At 45.6% G+C, this 22,912-nt stretch overlaps 1 protein-coding gene across 3 annotated transcripts in view; it reads left to right on the top strand.

Moving 5' to 3' along the window:
• CACNA2D2 (calcium voltage-gated channel auxiliary subunit alpha2delta 2) overlaps positions 1-22,912 on the top strand; it is a 232,951-nt gene that overhangs the window by 13,197 nt on the left and 196,842 nt on the right. For 2 of the 3 annotated variants that reach the window (XM_057407708.1, XM_057407709.1), the window contains exon 1: positions 14,435-14,633. The exons of the other annotated variant lie outside the window; for it this stretch is intronic. In XM_057407708.1, the coding sequence (XP_057263691.1) occupies positions 14,509-14,633 (125 nt within the window). In that variant the 5' untranslated portion in view covers positions 14,435-14,508. Of the gene's footprint in view, positions 1-14,434; positions 14,634-22,912 lie in introns of those variants that run through there. 3 annotated transcript variants of the gene reach the window in all.

The raw sequence follows: 22,912 nt of genomic DNA on the forward strand, positions 1-22,912 counted from the left end.
GGCAAGGGGCAGCAGACAAGCCAGTGCAAGTGAAATGTTTTGTGTTGCTAGCAATTTGTTCATGTTTGAGGATCTCAACCCAGCTTAAAAATGAAGAGAGTTATCAACCATGAAAGCATCACTCATTTAGTTCAGCCTCAACCAAATTATGGGGACTGACTCTTACCATTAGGACCATGGTTTCAAACTGGATTGGCAGCATTCACTGAATACAAACGTTCCTGCCTTACCCTCCTGTGAGAGAGGAACTGAGCCCTGTGGAGCCTATTATAAAAGACAGTTTGATGGAATAGGCTGAACTACCAAGACTTATAAATAAAAAGATCAAGGGAACTGTACGTAAAACAGCCCATGCCAAGCTAACCTAATTACTCTCTATGGTGAGGTCAGTAAGAGCTGGTAAAATGAATGTGTGTGACATTTCTATCATCTGTTTAGACATTTGAAAGCTGTTGATAAAAATCTCCTATCAAAGAGTTGGATTCTTTGACTGCTCAAGCTTCATAAGACGGTCCCATGTTTTGAAACAAATGAGCAAAGGGGAGGTCATTCTTGGGGCTGCCAGCTTCTTATGGGGGTAGACTGCTTGCAGAGACCCTCAGCATAGTTTCCCAGCTCCCCAGTGACTAAGAGCAAGGCTGCATGCAGGGTAAAGGTGGTTTTTATGACACATCAGAAATGCTGTTAACTTCAAAGAATCTGCTAGACAATTCCTTCAAAAAGCACAAAACGTGAGGGGAATGGGCTAGAAAATGCTTGGTGGGAGGTAATGTGGGAAAATATGAAACTGAAAATTCTCAAGGTCACAGAGCTGGCAGTGCTTAGAGAAGACATGGAATGTTCTAGCACTCTCTGGGCCTTTGGGATCCTTGCTGGCAGGAACTATAGCAGAGCAAGGAAAGTAAAACAGCATTCTATAAATGTTTGGCCATGATGTGTGAAGCCTAACCTTAGCCCTGTGTGCAGCCTTCTTTACTCGCTTTGGTTAAATAATTGAGCAAACTTGGACACAGACAGCAACAGGGGCAATTTACCTTGGGTAAGAGGGTATGTGCAAACAGCCATGTGCCGCTTGAGCCTCTGGCACTAGGATTTTTCTTGCTGTGGCTTCTGCTGGTATATTTTGCCTTGCAGCTGGGGGCAAAGGATAGGGATGTGCATGCAACTCAGCTGACATGCAGGGATTTGCTCAGTCTCCATAACCTTTAATTTGGAGTAAGAGCGTGCATGCACAGCACTGAACAGCAATGCCTGCCTCCTAAACAGCTCCATGCTTACAACACCACAAACCTTGGTAGGATTTAGGAACAGATCAGTCTCCCTGATATATCAGCATCTCTGTAGAGCTGCCAGCCGAGGCTGGGACAGAGACCTCCAGCTCATTTCCAGCTGGCTAAAAAATCCTCTCAGATGGAAATGACTTTCATACCAGAATTAACCTGGGCTGGTTTCAGACCAATATCTTAAAGACATACAGATTTTCTACTGCCCTTTGAATCATCCAGTCCCCCAACAGGGAACTTTAATGCCAGTGCAGCATCTGCTGTAGAATATTTATATTCAAGGCTTCCTGTGTGAAGCTCTGGATGGATGTGATTACTGAATATGTTGGAAAAAGGACAGTTTACTGCCTGGCTTTTTATTTCCAGCTATTTTGTATTTCTATGCAAGAAGCTTATATGCCATGTTGTAAACGGCTGGTTTTCTTGTATGATGTCTCTCTTTTTCTCATTCTCTTAATGGGCTTCTCGCTAAAACTGACGTTTCAGCAGCATTCCCATTATTAGTTATGATGCCAGTAAATGGAGGTCTCAGTAGTGGGTGAAATTTAAATTGGGTTTGAAGAGCATTCAAATAATTCAGAGCTTTACTTTCATTTGGTGGTTCAGTTTTCACAGTGTATGATTTAGTTATTCACATTTTAGTTACTGTGTTGATGTTGTTTAGCAAAGACCTGGTTTTGCCTGGGACCCAACTACAGCTCTCAGCCAGTCTAATGTTGTTTACTGTAGCTAGCATGAAACTAATGTTTTGTTCTCCGGGTTCCTGTTTGATGTTATAAGTAGAGTCACACGAGCTAGTGCAGGAATCATTTCCATTTTGTTTTATGCTGCTCACATGAAAAGCAGCTAGCAGTGGAAAAGGACCTATTTCTGAGCATAAATGTTACTTATGCTTTGCTCTGGGAGTTTGAGGTAGTATAGTATCTTGGGTAGGGCTTTACTTTTCCAAAGAGTAAACTTCAGCAATTGATTTGAAACAGGCAATCCAAATCTGTGTTGTGAGAGATTCTGCAAAGTTCACACCCTTTCCCTTGGACATTTTCAACCATCCTATGAAAAATCTTGACTGGGAAGAAGTTTTTATAACTGAGGCTTACCTCAGTCTTGGTAAATATCTCCTAGTAAAGAATAAGCTTAATAGTAAATATCAGTTAGCATTGTCTAGAGGCACCAGAGTTCTTAGTTTGTATTTCTGGATGTCGACAATGACTCTCTGCATTTATTTCATCAGCTGTAAAATGAAGACATATATTACCATTATCCCAGGCCAACCTGGGATAAGCTCTACTCACAGGCTGGCTTTGTCAGACCAAGTCAGCTCCTCTCAATTCCACATCTGCATTCGATGTGAGTCAAGGAGTCTCATCCAAGATCCTGTATAGCTAAGCCAGCCAACACTGTCATGATGTCCACTAGAAGATGCAGTAGGCTCCATTCCTCTTACTTGGTGACTGGAGTACATGAGTAGGGTAGATTCTCCTCGAAAGGAGATGCCATCACAACCCAATGTGATATCATCACTTGGTGCATCGTGGTATGATAAAGTTAATTCATGATGTTGTGGAGCAATGCCTGTTTAGCATGATGGAGCAGTGTCTCAGGAGAACATCTAAATAGCTCCATATGTATACTGCATCTTCCTGTCAGGTTTGAGATTTACATGAGCATGGATGTTGGATTATGCTGTGTGATGTACCTATGGAAAACACAGAATACAAATACCTGAGCCAAAATCATCTGATTTCTCACTTTGTCAGTCAGTTCCATGAATCCACTTCTCTTATCTGAACAGAAGCTTGAAATAGAAAAATTAAATACTGTGGGCCTGATTACTTTCTTCTATGTTCATGTAAATCAGAATGAATTCAGTAAATTCAGCAATAGGTAAAGCATCTGCCTGCAAGAGCAGTATTGTACTCCTGAAATACTGAAAAGATAGGTTTTAACCTTTGGCTTAACACAAAGGATATCCCAAGCTATTAATAGGATGCATTTCATTTTTGCCCAATAACCTAATTAAGAGATAATTCATACTTGAGGAGAAAAGGAAGCAATTTGATTTACAGTATCTTATGTGATTAAATCACCAGGGAAGAGAGAGAAGGATTTGAGATGGAAGGGGGGGGAGTTTTAAAACGTATCATTTGTGAAGAATGGAATCTGTTTCTTCTAACAGCCCTTTTGCCCCTGTGTTCACAGCTTAAAGAGGATTCACTGACTTTTATTTATTTGCCTAAACTACTGATTTTTCATCTTGCAGGGTGGCTTCAAAATCCAGTGTGAACTTTTTAAGGCACCTAATGATCCATTCTATTATCCCCCAGGACAACGCTAGTTCCAGTGATTTCATGGGGAACTGATTTGGAAAATACCCTTTCTCTCCCTTGCAGTCGCCTAGGCCCTTGAATCGTGTTGATATCTGGATACCTCTTTTCTTTGCTACAGTATGGTGGGAGCCACAGTTGGTAAACATACCTGGAGTGAGGGTTGATTGGGGAAACAGTTTCACACTATGTAGCCCAAACAATGTACGTTCAGAATAGTTCAGTTTCTATGCCGAAGATGAGACCTTATTGTCAGGTGGTTTAAAAACAGTGCAGGTGCACAGGACTCTTTTCCCTTCTATCTAAGCATATAATACTGCTATTTTTTTAAAAAAGCCCTTGGTATTGATATTCATTTTGTGATAAACATACTTCCAAACTTAGACTTGAGAAACTGTAAGCCAATACCAACAGAAAGTGTTACGGGGCTTATAAGATAGTGTTCACAGATACTGTTGTTGAACTAATAAAGAGGCAATTTAGAATGTAATAAAGCATTGCAAACTTTGGCCATCAGCTTCGGTCAGAAGTCGTGCATATGTGAATCTCTGTGAGTGAATTGTGCCACGTGACGACAGTGATGGTTTTCATCTCTGCATCATGGTGCTTTAGAAGTGTCCAAACATTTTACTGACTGGAAAACTGTGGCACTACGTAAGCAAAGGATTTGCCTAAGGAAACACAGCCAATTTCTGATATAATTAGGGCTTGAAATAAGGTCTCCTGATACTTTTAGTTTAACCATTATAGCCTAATATCAAGAAAATATCACAGCAGAGCTGCTGCACCCTTTCTTCCTAAAACAACACTACCAGAGCCTAATCCCATTCTGTGTCTATCTGGAGTATCTCTCCCAGTTCCCTCTCTAGAGGACTGAGGACAGAATGGACATTGAGATCTTTACTCTTTTTCAAATCCCTCTATTGCACTCCAAGCCAAAGGGAGCTTAGGCTGGTTTGAAGGAAAAAGTATGTCAATCACACTGAAAACTCCACTCTTTCCTGAGCCCTGGGTAAGACAGGTTATTGCTGCCCTGTTTCAGGAATGATTTGGCACACGGCATAGAAAGAGGGTCTGGATTCGGCAAAAAAGATTGCCACTGGGCAGAAACCCCTACACTAAACTAGGATGTGGCAGGCTTCAAGGACTGTACAAACCAAGTGGTTACCTCTGCTGGGAAGTGGCAGGAGCCTTTTTTGGCAAGATGGGAGATATAGGAAGAAAATAATTAGCTATCTGAAGGAAAGTAGTACATATATTCTCACCTGAATGCTCATTTGTTGTTCCAGATTTTTTCACAGCTGTGACCTTTACTTTCATTGCTAGCACCATTCATTACTTAATTTTGCCTGTGTCCAGCACATAAGTCCACTTGTCAGCTTGATGCAAGGACTGCAACGGCCTGGCAGTGGGTGATGTGAGCACTGTAGAGGAAAGGTGTGATTGGGCTGGCCGGTTTCCAGTGTGTATTGCTTGCAGCAATAGGGTGATACCCAGTGAAAGGTGGAATGTGCCGGGGGACAACAGAAGTGATGGGGATAATTGCATTTTTGGCTTCACCTTTTCCTGTCCCTTTTATGCCCCTCCCTTACACCCACAGACATGGAAGGGCCTGACCCTCCACTCTTCTCACTGGTCTGTTACATTTGACACGTCAGCCCTGCCAAGTGCTTGCTACATTAAGCTTATTCACATGCCTGAATCATGAGCTACCTTGGCCATAATTCAAGGAGCTGTGTCAGATGCATGTCATCTGGAAAACTGCCACAGCCACCCACAGCTCATAGAAGAATTGACCTTGGGAGATGCATACAGTTGCACTAGAGACACATGCAATGCCTCTCCTCCAGCTGTAATAATGTCCAGTGTCTCCTTGGGCGGGCATACTTTCTAGGAAGCACTTCTTTGTGGGTTCCTTGTTTAGACCACATGATAAGGAGTGCTTCAGAGGTGATCTGACCAGTTTTCAGCGTTCCCCATGGAATATTAACATGCAACATTGTGACAACACATTGTTGCTGCCCAGTAAGCTGCACACACAGTGATTCACCATCCTTTAGCTTGGAAGCAGGGTGCCACTTGACCATACCCTTCTCTTTTTGATGTTTCAGTGTTTGCTGTAGCTGCCTGCTTTTCTGTAATGCTAACAGGGATGAACAGGCCAGAGAGGTTTTTCTGTCATTTTGAAATAGCCTGATCGGTAGCACTGAGAAGATCAAAATGACACAAGAAGACAGAGACTCTTTAAAGGAGTATTTCAGATGTGGGAACAGAAAGAAGTGGAGACATGTAATGTTGGGGAGGAGAGAAGAAAATAAAGAGAGAGAATTTGGCTTGGTAGAGCCAGGGAGACTAAGGGGAAAAAGCCAGGAGATTTGAGGAAAGACAGCACTGTCACCTCACCTTTGGACTACAGAGATCAGTAAGGCAGGTAAGAAAAGGGAAGGAAAGATGAATAATTAGAGAAAGGATGCAGAAGAACAGGATAGAGATTTGGGTGGGGGGTGGTGTGGGAAGGGAAGAAAATGTCTCTTAAAATAGCAACAAATTCACAAAGTTTACCTTATATCATAAAATCAGGACTATACATTTAGCACTTCTCCAGGATATGTAGCCGGATAGATTTAGATCCTTCAAATACTAGGTGTTTAGGAGCTACCTGTATGTGGCCAGAAAAGAAGGCAGTGGTTGTATCAGAATACATCAACCCTACTACACTGTGCATGGTGAGAAAGCAAGCAAGCTGGCTCGTGTATAGCAAGCAGCTGTGCAGAAACTGTCTTTGTACCACTGTAGAGAGCTACCAAGATCTCTCCTTGAGAATGCAAAGAGTCTGCTTTGTAAACCCAGAAACAGAGGCATGTTCTGATTTAAGGCTACTGCAGTTCTGCCTTGATGCTTACCACTTCCACCTCGAGGGGAAAAAAACAAGTGCCAGAATGATTTAAAGACAGAATATCAACCCACACTGCTGCAGGCCTGCTTTCCACACTGCTTTCCACATTTTCTTGCTATTATGGTTTTAGCTCTTGTTCCAAGAGAAGGACGTCTGTGTGCATGTGTGTCTCTGTGTGAGTTTCCTTCCAAAACTCACAAGCAAAATCAATGGCTGAAATTCTTAAGACAGACATTGGCAGAAATTTTCAGAACCCCATGAAGCTTCTGTCTTAGCTCTAATTTTTCCCCATCATAAAGGCAGCACTTTGTAGGCAAATTTGCTTTTGTGACTTTGTATTTTTGGTGCCACTTTCCTTTCTGTCATTTGCATTCCAGGCAGGCGCAGGAGGGGAAGATGATCTAGAATGGGGCACACCTCTTCAGAATTGCAAGACCTTTGTTCAGCCCCTCCTGTGCTACAAATGTCTTGTTTGATGTTAGGAACATCGCTTCATGTGACCCATATCTCAGTTTCCTAACTGTAATGTGGGAATTACACTTCTTGTTATCTCGGAAGTGGTGGGAAGAGAAATCTGTTAGAGACTGTGAGGTGCTCAAGCGCTATGATGAACATTAGGCAAATATGCAAACAGAAGGGCCTCAGATCCCTTTTCATGGATTTTATCCAGAGCCCCATCTGACAAACAAGTGCCATGTTCACAACCCCAGGGGAGGACGCAGGAGTCCTGATGTCTGGGTGGGTCTTTAAACTCATGTGGAAATTTGAGATGGAGCATGACAGTAACAGAGTTCTTCTTTACAGGCAAAGCAGCACAGAGCGGTGCCAATGTCTTTATTTGAAGAACTCCCTGAGACACAGCTAAAACAGATTTCCTGTAAAATCTGTTGCATTCACAACTGCAGAATGTTATGATCTAGCACAAAAGTTTTTATAGCTACTCAAATATAATAGAGGAATCCCACGCTCAGGCTTATAAAACCTTTTATAGAAGAACCCTGCTTTACCGATTTCCTACATGTAATTCCTGCAAATCGGCAGCTATTTCTGCATCAATCGGGCATTTAAACATCATGCAGGAATGCTGGCAATGCTGTTCTGGATGCAGTAGAACCTATTTGATTAATGGATTATTTTAATTTGTTTACCCTACAATTGAAACCTAATTAAAATGTTGTTTGGGGGGGAAATTTGGAAACACATGGATGAAGTTTAAATAATTGCCAGTCACATGTTTAGTTCCAGAGCAAAGGGCTTTCTTTTCTAATGTTCTGCTTTATTCTGTCTCCCAGCTATGCTGCAGCATGTTCTTTGCTGGTTACAAACTGTAACGTACAATGATGGGCATTACTATTCATAGAGCTGAAGATTGTAAAGGACGATGAGGTGATCTAATGTGACCTCCTGCTTAGCAAAGACCAAGCATTTCATCCAGTTACCCCTGTACTGAGTCCAGTAACCTGGTGTTTGGATTGTCCAGAGAGACATCTGCTCTTGATGTGAAGAATTCAAAAAGCAAACAAATCCTGGGCAGCCCTTGCAGTCCTTAATCATCCTTACAGTTAGAAACGCCTCAATTCTGTACTTTGTTTGTGATTTGAATTGTCTGGCTTTAAAACTCCAGCCATTGGTTTTCTTACAATGTCTTTTTCCACTAGATTCAGAAGGCCTTTAAAAACTCCTGTGTTCTCATGATAAAGGTATTTATATGATCTAATCAAATCTCCTTTAGGTCTTCTTCTGAATTTAGTAATAAGAAAAATCTATTTATTTTGGAGAAGTCACAGAGCCAAGGCCCTGAGGAACTGACAGTTTTTAGGGCTCCGTTTTCAGGAATCTGGAGTTCTGTCTTCTCTGTCACAGACTTCTGGCCTGTCCATGGGCATGTTGCTCAGCTACTTTGTCTCTTTGGTGCTCACCTTACAGGATGGGGTACCATGAGTATATATATTCCTCCACAGAGTATGTATGTTAGCAACTGTAAAGCGCTGGGGGAGCAGTACCAGTTGCTGTGCTGAGCACAGTAGAAGCACTTAACAGGAAGGCAATCTTAAATCATTGCCCAGCTAAAGGGAAAAACCCATCTCTGTGTTAGATGTGGGTCAAGGTTGAGTATCTCTCGTACTGAACTCTGAAACAAGTGCTGATTACTGGTGTGAAGTAACCGTGTTTTAAATTAAAGCAATAGTGAGGCATGGCTACATTAGGTAACTAAGTGCAATGCTGTGTGACTTGATATGATGCTGACCTCAGCTGTTTCTTCCTCACATTGCGCAGAACTGTGGTCTGAATCCCAAAGATAAATGCTTCAATGGCAGATGGCTTGGGCTTGAGCTAAACTGACTGACTGAATGCTCCCATATTACTATTTTTTTGCCAGATCAGATCTGTGCTTTGAGTACAGGTACAGATAAAAGCTGGAGGAAAATACTGTCTCCAGCTGTGCCAGCTGCCTCCAAAGCAGTCGTGGGACTATACCAGATTTTGCACAGTGGCCCATCAACCCTTTGACAGTGAGGCTAGGTCTTTACAGAACTGTAAATGTTTACAGTCCTGGATAAGGCTTCACATCCCTGTACTGAAAGCAAACAAAATACTAAAATTAAGTCAACAGGCACATCCCAATTACCCTTCCCAAAGCAGGCTTCCAGTTATGTCCACAGCCTCTGTATGTGTGAATATCACCCAAAAAGAGCTTGAGACTTGCCAGTTTGAGATGGAGTGCATGTACTTTGTAGACTGTCTAGAATATATATACTGTATATATATACATATATATATGTAGTACAAAATGACAGTGTTGAAGGAATCCATTCCAGTTGTGGACTCAGATCAGGCCTTTGCCTTGATATGACATCAGTTTGGGCAAAGAATCTGTGTGCCTTGAAACATCCACTCTGTGGGCTCTGTAATGTAAGGCCAGCACGGGCTCGGAAACATGCAGGTAAGTGCCTCTTGGAGACAGATGGGAAATGATTCTGGAATAGCTTTTGTCTCGTCCCTGTTGCTGCTTCTCTTTCCCATCCATGGTGGTATCCTCAGGACACCTTTTTGCTCTTACTTGCAGGTTTTTATTTGCTCTGCTCAAAAACTCTGCAAATATCTGTGATGCTGTTTCCTTTCTCCTTGGGCTCTTAGAGCAATGTGGCTTTCCATGGTAAGTACGACAGTTACTTCATATGTTTTATCAACTTTAAGTGCATTCTTTTCTTCTCTTTCTGAAACAATAATGTCTGACACCAAGCAACCCTATACATCATTAGCTGAGTAGCTCAGGTTGAAAAACCTGAGTAAGAGCAAACCTTAAGTTGGGATGTGGATTAGCTGTTATCATTTGCTCATTCTTAATTACCTCTTCCCCTTATTTGTCTCCCTTTAATGGTGTCAACAACATTTTCTAACCTCTCAATCAACAACTGATTTGTCAAGGCTCTTTTCTCCAGTAACAGACACATGTTTTCTCCAGTAACAGACACATGTTTAGCCATGGGGGGCAAAAGTGCTCTACCAATTATTCAAGTGTGGACCTGGACTATTTCCATGAAAGTGCTTCAGGTTTAAAGTGATGTATTTGTTCTGCTGAACAAATGTACTAAGTGTACATGTACCAAGCCAGCTCCTTGTGCCAATCTGCCTCAAGTTGAAGCCTGTGCCCCAGGACACAGACTCGCTTTCAGAAATACATAAGCAGCAGCATTTCACTGTAAAGTGCTAAGAGAGGGCAAGAAGTAGCCTACTACCTAATTCCTCTCAGTCACTTGGTCTGCATAGAGGGGATGTGCTTTCTGAGGACAATGTGGGTGACTGTCGCTTCTCACCAGTGTACTGTGTGACAGCAGAAGCAGGGGAAGGCTGGACTTGGTTCACCTGAAGAAGCAAGAAAAGAAACATGTCCATGCTATTATTGACTGCCAAGGCTCACATTTTCCCTGTGAAACAATCAGTCTAGGGAGAATTAAACCCACACCTTCTTTAGCATTCACCTGCATTTGCAAATAAATCAGCCATAAGAACAACTCAGACAGCTGCCTCCTACATGGCTTCTCCACTAAAAGACGTGGGAGAACAACAGTGGTGCTGCCTGTTTTGCTGCAGCCCTGTCAGCAAAGATACAGTTACAGGTATCATGCTGAATTTCACAGTGTCCTGTATAGATTATGGTGCTTTCAGTGTGACTTTAGGTGGATTCAAACTTGCTCTGAGAACCTACATTGACATGTTACAAGCCACTGTGGAGGCTGTGGCTTGAACTCTGTGTTCAAGCCCATGTTTCTGTGCCTTGGTGGTGGGTGCTTGCTGCTGCAGGTTAGTCTTTCAAACAGGCCAGTGTAACAGCACCTGCTGCAGAAAATGTGAAGGATGCTGTATGTAGCAATGTTGTCTTTCCTGTCATTCTCAGCAGAGTACCAGGTAGAAGGTGACTCCACTGATTTCCTTCCTTCCCTTTTAGGGCAGCACTGATTTTGAAAAATTTTGGCATAAGGTCTTGTAATACATAGTTTTATGCAGGCTCTGGATGCTACTTTACTATGCACAGCTTGTTGGAGCATTTTAATAGTAAAAGAAGCCCCCTGATAAATGTGTATACATTCATGTCATGAGAAATGAGCTTTGGTGAGGTGACAGGGTTAATCTAGCAGCACGTAAGTGTGAATCCACACTTTTCCCTGCCATGTATCTTGGCTAATTTAATGATTTTGCCCCTTTACATTTAAGACTGTTTCCAACTGGTTTGCTACAACCCAACCTACCTATGTATGCATTGCAGGAAGTACGGATACACATACCACATAGTCATTGTAGAATTATAAAATGGTTTGGGTTGGAAGGGGCTTTGCCATGGGCAGGGACACCTTCCCTTAGACCAGGTTGCACAAAGCCCTGTCCAGTCTGTCCTTGCACATTGCCAGGGATGGGGCAGCCACAGCTTCTCTGGGCAAGCTGTGCCAGGGCCTTGCCACCCTCACAGGGAAGAACTTTTGCTGAATGTCTAATACAAATCTCCCCTCTGTCAGGTTAAAGCCATTCCCCCTTATCCTGTTCCTACAGACCCTTGTTAAAAGCCCCTGTCCAGCTTTCTTGTAGCCCCTTTAGGCACTGGAACCTACTCTAAGGTCTCCCCAGAGCCTTCTCTTCTCCAGGCTGAACAAGCCCAGCCCTCTCAGCCTGTCTCCATAACAGAGGTGCTTCCAGCCCTCGGAGTATATCTGTAGGCTCCTGGACACACTCCAACTGGTCCACATCCCTCTTGTGCTGGGGGCTCCAGAGCTGAGCACAGTCAAAAGCATTTAAAATAACAAAACCAGCTGCACAACACTAAACCAAAATGTTCATCTCAGCAGTACAGGATTGTCCTTTATAATATCAGGGACATAGCAGGCAGGGGTTTACTGTTAACAAACCTCAGCAACATCATTTGAAAGTAATTACTTAACATCCAGAGGTCTGCTCCTACTACAGTACTACAGACTACAAGATCAAATTTTGCTCTCGAGGATATTGATACCTGGATTAAAACAAAACAGTTGTTAAGGATTTTGGAGAGCCACATCTCAAAGAAATAAATCACCCACACTGTTATGAACACGTCAGGACACTGTGCCTGTGCTGGCGAGTTGCTCTGTACACGTGCACAGTTCAAGGAGGACAGGCTGGAGCATCCAGCGTTGGGGCTGCTGCATACATGTGATGCATTTGCAATTGTACAGCAGCCAGCTGTTGGATGCCAGGCGATTGGGAAGGCATTTGATAGCTGTGACAATGCACAGTTGTGTCCCTGGGCTTTTCTTACAGGACAGAGGATCAGAGTGGGATTTTTCTGCATTATGCATATTATAAAGGATATCTGGCAATCATAATGTTGCCTCCTAGACCCTGGGTATCATGTTAGAATAGAAACCCGAAATCTGGACCCTGTGGGCCCATATCTTGAGTTAAATTTTATGTGTTAGACAGATGCTAATCCATGTCCTCTGGGAATGAAAGTATGGATGTAACAGACAACAGAATTTGTCTTTGAAGAGTTTGGAAAGCCAAAGTCTACACAATGAAGAGTGTTTACTATCTGCTGCTGACTGCCAACAGTGGACAAGCTGTTTATCCCATTGTTGTCTTGTTTCCTGTGTATACACTAGAGATTATCCACTTGCTACTGCTGAAACACATGTGGGGGTTGTAAACTGGAAACTTGTGTATGACAGGTCAGTAACTGTAATTTTGACTGGTTTTGAGCCCATGTAAACCTGGCTCAAACTGTGTGTGTCTGGTACAGTTCAAATACAGGATGAAACATCATGTCCTGGAGAGCGTGCAAATAAGTCATAGTTTGCACATGGTTCAGGAGCTAGAGAGGGAAAACCGACATATTTTATTCAAGTAGTGAGTTACTGTCATGTCCATCTATGGTGAACATGTCAGGTTGGTGTCTGATATTTCTGCAAGTCTGATTTTCTGGATTTGAGTGTGGTTTTACTGCTGATGTCCAACATGAATTGTTCCTCTGCCTCCTTAAGAAAAGAATTGTCTCTGTGGACCAGCTTGAGCTGGAGCTGATGCATCAAATCCTCATTGTTCCAATTTGTGTATTGGTGATCCTCCCTGCATGAAATCTGCGGTGCCTGGATGTGACCACATGACTTTAGACAGGGCTTTTAGATATGGGGAATCTGAGTCTGGGCCTGTGTCAGTCCAAAGTGTTTCTATTTCCCACCAGAAAAAAAAAAAGGATGGAGGCAATTCCATCCACCGGTAGAAAAAAAAACCCTCCTGCAAACCAGGTCATGGAGTGCATCAGAGAAGTGACCTCTGCCCATCAAAATCCTCCCTTCCCAAGCCTGAAGGCTTTTAAACCTGCAGATTTTTTAAATCCACACTGCCCAGGGCTCTTGTACTGCTGCTGTGCCTTACTGGTTTAGGGAGCAGGGCCAAAGCACCTTTGCTGATGTATAAAGGCTGATGTATGGTTCATGAGGCTCTTCCTCAAGAGCTCTGTGCAGACACTGGCCGTTCTGTCAGTATGACACCTTTCTGGAGTTAAAGAGGGCGCTAGCTACAAACGGTCCGTGATTGTCCAGGTTTAGGCTATCTAGGGAGATAAGAGCATGTGGTCAGTGTTCCTGCCTCTTGCCTTTGCCAGCTGGCACCGTGACTTGCTAGTGGCCTGTTTCAATGGAGCTCAGCTACTCTGGTTTGGATTTGGAGAAGATGAAATTCCAGGCAGCTTTCCGGAAGAGAGTGTTGCAAAGTCCAGCTCTTGAGAAGTCTGGCTCAGAAACCGTGCGGGGTTTGGGCTATGTTTATCAATTGTTTATTTGAGTTTTTAGCCTATCCTCTCTCACTGTGCTCATTAAGCTCCCCAGGTCACAGTGTGCTTTACAGGAAACAGCCAGCGCTGCTGCTGTTATTAGTTAAGGTAACTGGGGATTCCCATACATTCATCTGTCTCTGGGAAGTGGCCCTAAGGAAAAACGCGGTACGCGGAGAGCAGGGCAGCGACCGATCCGCAGGGATAACACCCGCGGGAACCTGGGAAGGAGCCAGCGAGGTCAAGCGCGGGTGGGGAAGGCAGGGACCCACCCGAGAGGCGCCTACGTTTGCCCCGCCGGGGGGGGACAGGGCACAGACCGGTGGGGGCGACACTGGTGATAGAGCCCCGGCCCCGTGCCCGCCCGCACCTCCCCGGCCGGGGCTGGGACCGGCGGAGCGGAGCGCATGCGCGGCGGGGCCGGAGCGGCGCGGGGGACCGGAGGGAGGGAGGCGGGCGGGGAGGAGGCAGGGCCGGGCCGGGCTGGCGGCTGCCCGCCTATTTGAGGGAAAGTAGCGGTTCGCGGGCGCTCAGTGCCGGCCGTCGCGCAGAGGCAGCGAGCGGGTGAGCGGCCGGCGGTCGGTGCCCGCAGCCGGCCCGGCGCTGCCCTCTCTGCCGAGGACTTGCCGCACGAGTGGCGGCGGGGGGAGCCGCCCCGCGGGGCCGCCTCTGCCCCTTCCCCGCCGCGCCGTTAATGGAAACATGGCGATGGCGGCTCCGACCGGCAGCGCGGCGCCCGTCGCCCCGGCCCTCTGCGGCCACCTGGCCCTGCTGCTGCTCCTCGCCGTCCCTGCCGCTCACGGCTACAGCTTCCCCCAGCAGCACACGTAAGTGCCGGGACCCCCCGCCCCGCGGCTCGGCCCGGCCCGGCGCGGTGGCACATCGCGGGGCCGCCCCGGGGCCTGCCGGCGCCGGGCGGGGGAGCGGCAGTGGCGGGGCCGCGGCGGGCGCTGCCGGTGCTCGCGGCCGGCGCGATGCTGTGCCGGGCCGGGCCGTGCTGGATGCGGTCTGGCGCGGGGGTCTCCTCCCGCTCCCTGCCGGTCGCCGGAGCGGCGGGGCGAGGAACGGACTTAAAGTTGCTGGAAAGCACAAACTTCCCCGGCGGGTGCCGGTGTGCAGGCGGCGATCGAAGCGTTAACGTGGCGAGAGCGGGGCAAGGCGAAAAAGCACTCGCATCCCCACCTGCTCGGTTCAAGCACACAATATGGTATCCACAGCCGGCCGTACCCACCGGAGTTTGAGCGTAAACTAATCATAGATAGGTAGTTCCACAGGCTGTCCGAGCCGGCGGTGCGTCTCCCTCCCTCTGGACCGGCAGAAATTGGCTATGATCTATTAAAAGTCAGAAAGCAGCTCATATGGGTGAGGGGGTGGGGGACTGGAGAGCCGCTGCAGGAAGGATATAAATAGATTTTCTTTTGGAAGAAAGCGAGTGTTTTGGAAGTTAATGTTTGGGAATATTTGCTAACACGTTCGGCTCTCTTGCATACCGTGATAACCCTGAAGCCCTCTCCCTCTCTACGCATCCATGCAGAACCTTGCTGAGATGTGTTTTAAGAGGCTGTCCTCCCCGTTATGAAATGCTGAGGTTTGTTGACACAAAACTGAAAACAAAAATCCAGACGGTTCAAAGTAAAGGCTGCCACCGTGTCCTTACAGCCTGCGGTTCTGAAGGTGGGGGAAAGCTTTCAATGACATAGAGTTAATAATAGCAGTGTTGCCCTTAACTTTGGGCTGCCCCAGTGGATGTGCAGTGCTTTATGTCGCAATTTTCTTGGCATTTTCGATTTGCTTAAGGATAGAAATCCGGTTTTTATATATATGTCATAGGAAGTCTTTTTGAAAGCCTCTTCGATTCATGTCTTTGATCTCCAAGTGCGTTTTTACAGGCATGTAGTCAGGCCTTCTGAAAAGAAGGCTTATCGGCAGAAGAACCAGTGTTGTTTATTGGGAGAGCTGTAGCTTAGCATATGAATATCTGGCTTCACCGGAGGCACGGCTGTTTGCGCTCCCTGTTTGATCAGAAACGCTGCCCATTCAGATACATTCTCTATGGATTCTTGTGGTTCGTGCATCTCTATTTCTGAATATCTTTGACTTCTGGGCTCCCTTTCCTTGCTCATGTAAATACAGAAATCCTTCAGAATAAGACCCTGAGAAATGTCTACCTACAGGGGGAGGAGAGGAAAAGGAACGTGCCAGTTTTCCTCCAAGAACCACAGCCTGATGGCCTGATCCAGCGCTGCTCTCACATGAATAATCTTTACTTCATGAGCATCCTTGTAGAAGCAAAGGGGATTATGGATGCGGTGAAGCACAGATAAAGTTTGTGGGATGATTTTGGTATTTCAGCAGCTTTTCAGGGGCTGTAAGTTGTTGCTTTCTTCTTTTAAATTCAGAATGCAGAATCATGTTATAGAATGAATCTCTTGTCAGTACCAGTTTATAAGTCAGAGCTATGTTTTCTTTCTAACTGCAGAAAGTTTTCTAAGAAGGTTCCTATACCAGGAGAGACATACTTGAGAGGCACGTAATGTGTCAGTAATGCAGTGGCCTTCCCTCACCTAGACTGATCATTATCTGTGTTGTTTCAATCAGCTGTGCCAGGATTTTAGCCAAAGCACTTTTATTCAGATAATTTGGTGGAGTTTGCTAGGATAGAGTTTTGTTTGCTCTGTGCTCTTCCCAGAGTGGGTCTGATCCTGCACTGAGGGAGCAGGAGGAGTAAAAACTAAACCTGCTGCCAGAGATTCATAATTCCTTACAGACATCAAGGTACGGTCCTGAAAAGGCCACTAATTCTGTGTGTGCCTCTGGTGGGAAGTAACGCTGTCTTGACTGCATCCGGAGAACAGGCACAAAAGGGATGCAAGACCTCGGCCTGACCTAGTGTCCTCTGCTCATTTCATTCCCCTTATGAGCTGTTTTGTGAACCCAGAGAAGAGAAGAGTCGGGAATGGCTGTTTGATGGGATGCACAGTTGCTGGGCAGTTGGCTGGGTTAACGCAGCAGCGTGTGGGCTGAAATGCCGTGCGAGTCTGCCCGAAGGCTGTTGTGATGCTTTCTCGGGAAGGGAATATTTAATGGGAGTACAGTGGTGCCTGGCACCAAGGCTTGAACAGCACTCCTGGACTGACTGTTCCCCCGGATAGTAACCTGTGTGCACCCTTCTTGTTTTTAAAGAGCCTGGATATAACTTAAATCTCTTTGGAAGGTTTGCTGGTTGGAAGCTGAGTGGAGCTGATGAGATGGGCTGCTAAATTCTTCCCATTACAAGCCAATTTTCTCCTACTTTGGACAATACACCCTTGTGCATGATTCAGAGCATTGATTAGAAACCTTGTTTGGAGGTTTTCTCTGTAAATCACTTAAGTCATCTGTCACTAAAGGACTCAAAAATGAGGCTGCTTTTTTAAGCAGCCCCAGAACTGTTTCCTTCTGAGAGGCAGCAGACTGAACGATTAAGATATTTTTTCCTAAGGGGGGGAAGAAGGAAATAAAGAGCAATTTATTTGAATTGTTTTATTTTTGGTTACAATTGTATTAAGTATCAACAGAGGTTCTGTGGGTTGATTCTTGGTTCTGTCCCTGATAAATTGCTCATGTTCCACATTATCTCTCTCCCGGGTAGCATGGTTTTAATCATCTTATGCTGAGCTAAGGAAGGCTCAGCTCAGCCAGTTGTCCAAAGGGGAATTTCTCATTGAGATTTAAAAAGCAAAATTCCAGATTGGAACAAACCCATTGGGGTGGGCTTGTTGGGTGATGCCCACTGACTGACAAGGCTCCTTTTAGGAGTGATCACGTACCAGAACATGCATCTGTGTGGTCAATGGGATTAATAGCTGTGGAAAGGAAGGCTGCTGGGTGCAGTTAATTTTTCTTTAAATGAAGTCCACAGAGGGATTCCTGTGGCAGCCCAGTAGCATCCTTTGCTTTAATTTTGGAGAGATTTGGTGTTGAATGATTGAAAGCCTGGTCAGTCAGGGGAGTCCTGCACCTGTATTGCTGTCGCCTCCCGTTAGTGGGGATTGTGTGCATGTGAGCGCTGGAGAATGGGGCTGCCTGTACAGCTGCCTGGGAGCAGAACAAACCCCCTCCTCACTGTGCAGGAAGGCTTTTTGTCACTTGGGCTTGAAAGAAAATTACCATCTGCTAGGGGGTGGTGAGCCATTTGCTTCTTGTGAAGAAGCAGGTGTGTGCAGTATGCTGCGTGGCACTGGGGAATCTTGACTCCACCACTGCTCTGCAGGGCAGCTCTGACCCACCAGGCAGAGCAGAGAGGGATGTCTTGGGGGAAGACACCAGCCTGGGGACCAGGGTCCCGTCCTGCCTCTCTGACATGAGATTTAGCTGTTGTCAGGTGCAGGCAGCAGTTTTGGGCAGCAAGCTGGAGATGATACCAGTGTGCCTGTTGGACAGTGGGCAGTGAAGGCTCCTGCTGAGAGCAATAAGGCCTAATAGGTGCCCATCACCACTGGAAAGTGGGCTTGAGGCTGCTTCTACCAAATTAATTGCTTCTTTGTAGCAGGTTGATTTGTATTTGTGTCATTTCACCCCAAATGAGTTTAATGATGCTTGTAGTGACGGCACATCTGGGCTAGCAGGACTTGAAATAAATAACTCTATTAGGACTGGAAGCTTTAGGGTTTGCGAGATGCCAGGTACAGGAAGCCCCTTCTCTTGTTCTACTGCTCAGCTGCCCTGCAGTCAAAAAATCTCTTCCAGTTATGGGTTTGATGCTTGGGAAGGGAACTTATCTGGAAAGGAGCAGCAAAGAAGTGGGCATATGGCCCTGGCTTCTGCTACACTCAGCAGACCAGAGAGACAGCTCCCTGGGAGGGTCATTTACCCTGTGAGTGACTGAGATAACATCACTCCATCCCTGGGAGGGCTGAGCAACCACCATGAGGACTTGTACCCAGTGGAGGCACAAACAGCCAGTGTCCTTGTAACAGCCCCACGCGAGCTGTGCATCAGTGGCAGAATCCACTTTGGGGTGTGTGGGAGCACCCTGAACTGCCCAGAGATAAAAGGACAGCCCCAGGGAGAAGAGCAGAAGGTTTTTAAAAGCCATTTGCAGTATTTCTCCGGCATTTAAAGAAATTTTCTCCATTCCTTCTACCGTTCTTCAATGCTTCCTGCTCAGGTCTCACTCACATGGGGAAAGGGCAGGCATTACAGAGCAGGGCATTGCACCACTTTCTTGCCTGTCTTTGTGACACTTCAACACCATATCCTGCCTTCAGTGATCCCCTTGAAGACTGTGGTTTCAGGAGCTTGAATTTTTCAACTGCATACATCGAAAAATTGTTAATTCAAGTTCTCTTGGGAGAGCACGTGAGTTCCCACAAATCAGTAAGGCACCTGCATGTAGACCTGAGGGTAGAAATGGGCTTGTGCTTGATGTTTGACAGGCATCGTTCAGAAGCTTCATTGTAAAGCAGCTTTCTGTGTGTTGTATGCACGTGTGCAACAGCCCCTTAAAAGCTGAATGTGGTTATGCAGGGGCTAAATGGAAACCTGAACATTTATCCTTGAACGAGCTTCCTGGTGGTTGGCTTCAAAAGCCATCAGAAAGGCTCTTGAGGGTTTAAGTGCTGGGGCATCTGCACACTGCAACGTTGTGCATGTGCACAAACCGTACAATTTAGACAATGCTTTTTTCAGCCAACGAAATACTCATGTGGGATGAAATAAAAGAAGAAGTCATTACCAAGCAAAATACTGGAGTGGAATATTCAGCAAGAAAGCAGAGTATCTGACTCTTTCGATATTTACTTTTCCAGGAGCCTCTTGAAAGCAAAATGTGTTTTGTTAGCAGAGTTCTTTTTTCCTTTCCAGGGTGCTGGTAGTACTTTGTTGCTTTTGAGCTCTTCCTGTAACCCAGGCTTCATCCTCACGTTTATTATTGCTGGCTCGCATGGAGAATGCGGTTGTACAAGCTGTTGTTACTGGAGAGTTGGCTTGTGTCAACAACCTATTTGTGTGTGTTTCTTTAGGCTGAATCATTTGATCTGTTGGAGAATGTAACTTTTGACAGTTGTCTTATGACTCTTCTGGTTCTGTCTCAGCTGTTATCTTTTGCTTATAAATGTAGTAAGAAATAAAAGGTGTTTGCAGAGTCCCAGACTGGTTTGGGTTGGAAGGGACCTTGAAGCTCATCCAGTTCCAACCCCAGCCATGGGCAGGGACACCTTCCACTAGAGCAGGTTGCTCCAAGCCCCTGGGTCCAGCCTGGCCTTGAGCACTGCCAGGGATGGGATGTTTGCACAGACCAAAGGAATTAATTCTTCCGCTGTAAATTGTTTCTCACATTGACTTGATGCATGAGCAATTGGCATATCCAACCAGATCAGTTTGCGCCAGTGAAAGGGCTGCATGGGCAGGAGACACCAGGATCTGAATGCAGACAAGCCAGACAAACGTTGCATGGTCTGTGGGTTCTGTATCTATTCATTAACTGTGCAAGGTCATTGTTCTTGCCTGTGGTTAGAGCTCCTTGGAAGCTGCTCCATTCTAGTGGGGACAGTGCAGGAGCTGTGTAGAGCACATCCTCTCCTGAGAGCATGTGAGACTGACTGCCTTTCAGGAGACCCAGGATAGGGCCTTCCCCCATCACTTCTATTGAGGCTGAGGGCTCCAGAGGAGATAATTGCTGATAGTAATCAGATTGGGTGCTAAATAGGGATATAAGGCATTTAATGCAATAGCTCTGATGATGATAAAGCCTTGGCTGCAGCTGCCAAGGCAGAAGTAGTGTTTGCATCTCTCTAATGAGGCAGGTGCCTTTGTGCAGTACCACCACTGGAGTGTGTGGAGTTAAACCCAAGAAGTACAGGGTGCAACATGAGTTTTAGCTCTGGTATGTGTAAAAGATCCTGGAAGTTCTTGAATGAAGGAGATCTTTAGTAAGAATGAAAATGGAGATCTTTATGAAATGGAATGGAATGGAGATCTTTAATAAGAATGTCTCCTGCCCCCCACTTCCTCCTCCCAGCCATGATCCTCCTTGCATTGTCCACAGAGTGGGAATGGAGCTGCTCTTTCCATGGACCAGGATGGAGCTACTTTTGCACCAGTGGGTTTCTATTACGACTCCACTGAAGCCCTGGGCAGAATTTGGATTTCCTTGTGTTCTGCTGGTGCCAAAGCTGTCGTGCTACCCGGTCCCACACTGACACTTGGGGAGTTCATGAATCAATATGGGTTGTGCTTATGTGAGTATGTGCATCAGAATGATAGAAAACCTGGAGTGATGGATTACAAAAGGCACGTTCATTTACCTGACAGAGGTTGTCTACCTTGAATTATTTATGAAGCTTCACAGCACGCTAGTAAATTTTGTAAAAGCAATGGAGTCCTGGTAATGTGAACCTCTTCACTGCAGCTTCTGTAGTAGAGTTTTGCTGGGAGGGTTCGGGAGGTGGGGGATGGAGGAGGAGGAAGAAATCTGCAGCAAGTGGAGGGATAGAGAGACTGCTGTTTTCATGTGCAAATGACGAGGTGTGCAGAGCAATGAAGTGCGAGTTAGATCATGCTGTGCATTGGAGCAAAAATCTGTGTAATGTTAGAAAGCAACTTATGCTCCAGGGAAGGCGGGGGGAAAGATGGGGGGTACAGACACAAGAACAGAGATATGTGAACATCGTGTGCTGAAAGTCCTGGCAGCTGCCCATGTGTAGGAATGGTATTTGCAGGGGTAGTTTTGTTAAAGTATATACTCACTTTGGTGAGGTTTTCTCATCCAAGTTGCACTAAGTGAAGGATCAAGCCCGAGTTCCCTGGCCTGTCTGTGTGACACTCGGTGATGGGAAGGCTTGCAAGTGTGCAGAGCCCATGGCTGTGGACCAGAGGCATTTGTTTGGGATATAACCTGGAAGATGTGTGTCTCACAAGAGCATTAAGTCAGTGTTATCCAAAAGGGAGAGCAAGGGCAGTAGGAGACTCGCCTCGTTTCCTGTAGGAACACCCTTTCACAGCTAAGATCAGCGATGTGGCAGGCACAGTGCAGGTTCACGGTGTAGCTGCCACTGCATACCTGATCTGTGGATAAATGGAGCCTTCCTCGAGCTTTCAGGCTCCAAAGCCTCTTAGTCTTCCAAGCACAAAGAAAGTTACTGCTTAAACTGTTAAATTGGTGGAAAGAATTGGGAAAGAGTGTTGTATCCATCTCCATTGAAGTGACAAATGAGGATATGATTCTTCTTACAAATACTAATGCCTTTCAACTCACAACAGAGCTGTGTCCTGAAACTTTTCTCTTGTCACCAGCTGCCAGCCTGGTTTGCTGTCAGGCTTCTTTTCTTCTCCAGTGGGCACTTAATATTCTGTAGCCCAGAAGAATCCCATCTCTGAAGTCTGAGTTTACATTCATTCTTCAAATAAGAAAGCAAACCAAGGGGCAGATTTCTAAATATTTTTCAGAGCTGACCTTGTATAAGCCACTTATGCTTCAAAAATGTATAATGCTCTCACCAATTCAATTTCTGTTGAATCAGAGATACACTTGTATTTGAATTCTCATCTCTATTAAATTTCATGTAATAATATCTCTTTATTGTGGCCAGTGAATACTTTCTCTACAGTGTGGCACAGGGAGGGTCGTGAATGCAGTGCTTTGTTTGCATTCCTAACGGATGCTGGGTTTCACAGGCAGATTTTTGGCAGCTGTAACATGGACACCAAAATAGAGACAGACTTAAGCAGAGCGAAGCGCCTAATATTCAACTCTATCAGGTGTTGAAGATTGAGTCAGATTCTGAGCTGTGAGTGGTTGAACATCCTTTTATTGCTCCATAACAAACTCAGTAGACCCAGGAGGAGCCAAAGTACCATTTCCTCATGTCTGAGGTAGGCTTATAAATTAGAGGTCTCTACTCAGTGTTCACTGTAGTGTCACATCCTTGGCATCGAGGCTGGGGCAAGTATTGTGTGGGCTCATGTGCTTCCAGGACCTCTGTAGGGGGAGGGATGCCCATTGCCTAGGTGAAAGTAAACCTTCTGCAGCAGCGTGTCATGAATACCAGGAGAAAAAAGGGTGGGAGAAACTGTGTTTAATTATTCAAGACCTGCAAACTGAAAAGGGTTTCAGGACAGTGAGGCA

This window comes from Pezoporus wallicus, unplaced genomic scaffold (genome assembly GCF_028554395.1).
Source record: "Pezoporus wallicus isolate ANWC-B61680 ecotype Strahan unplaced genomic scaffold, APGP_CSIRO_Pwel_v1 contig_3568, whole genome shotgun sequence".
NCBI classification, from domain to species: domain Eukaryota; kingdom Metazoa; phylum Chordata; class Aves; order Psittaciformes; family Psittacidae; genus Pezoporus; species Pezoporus wallicus.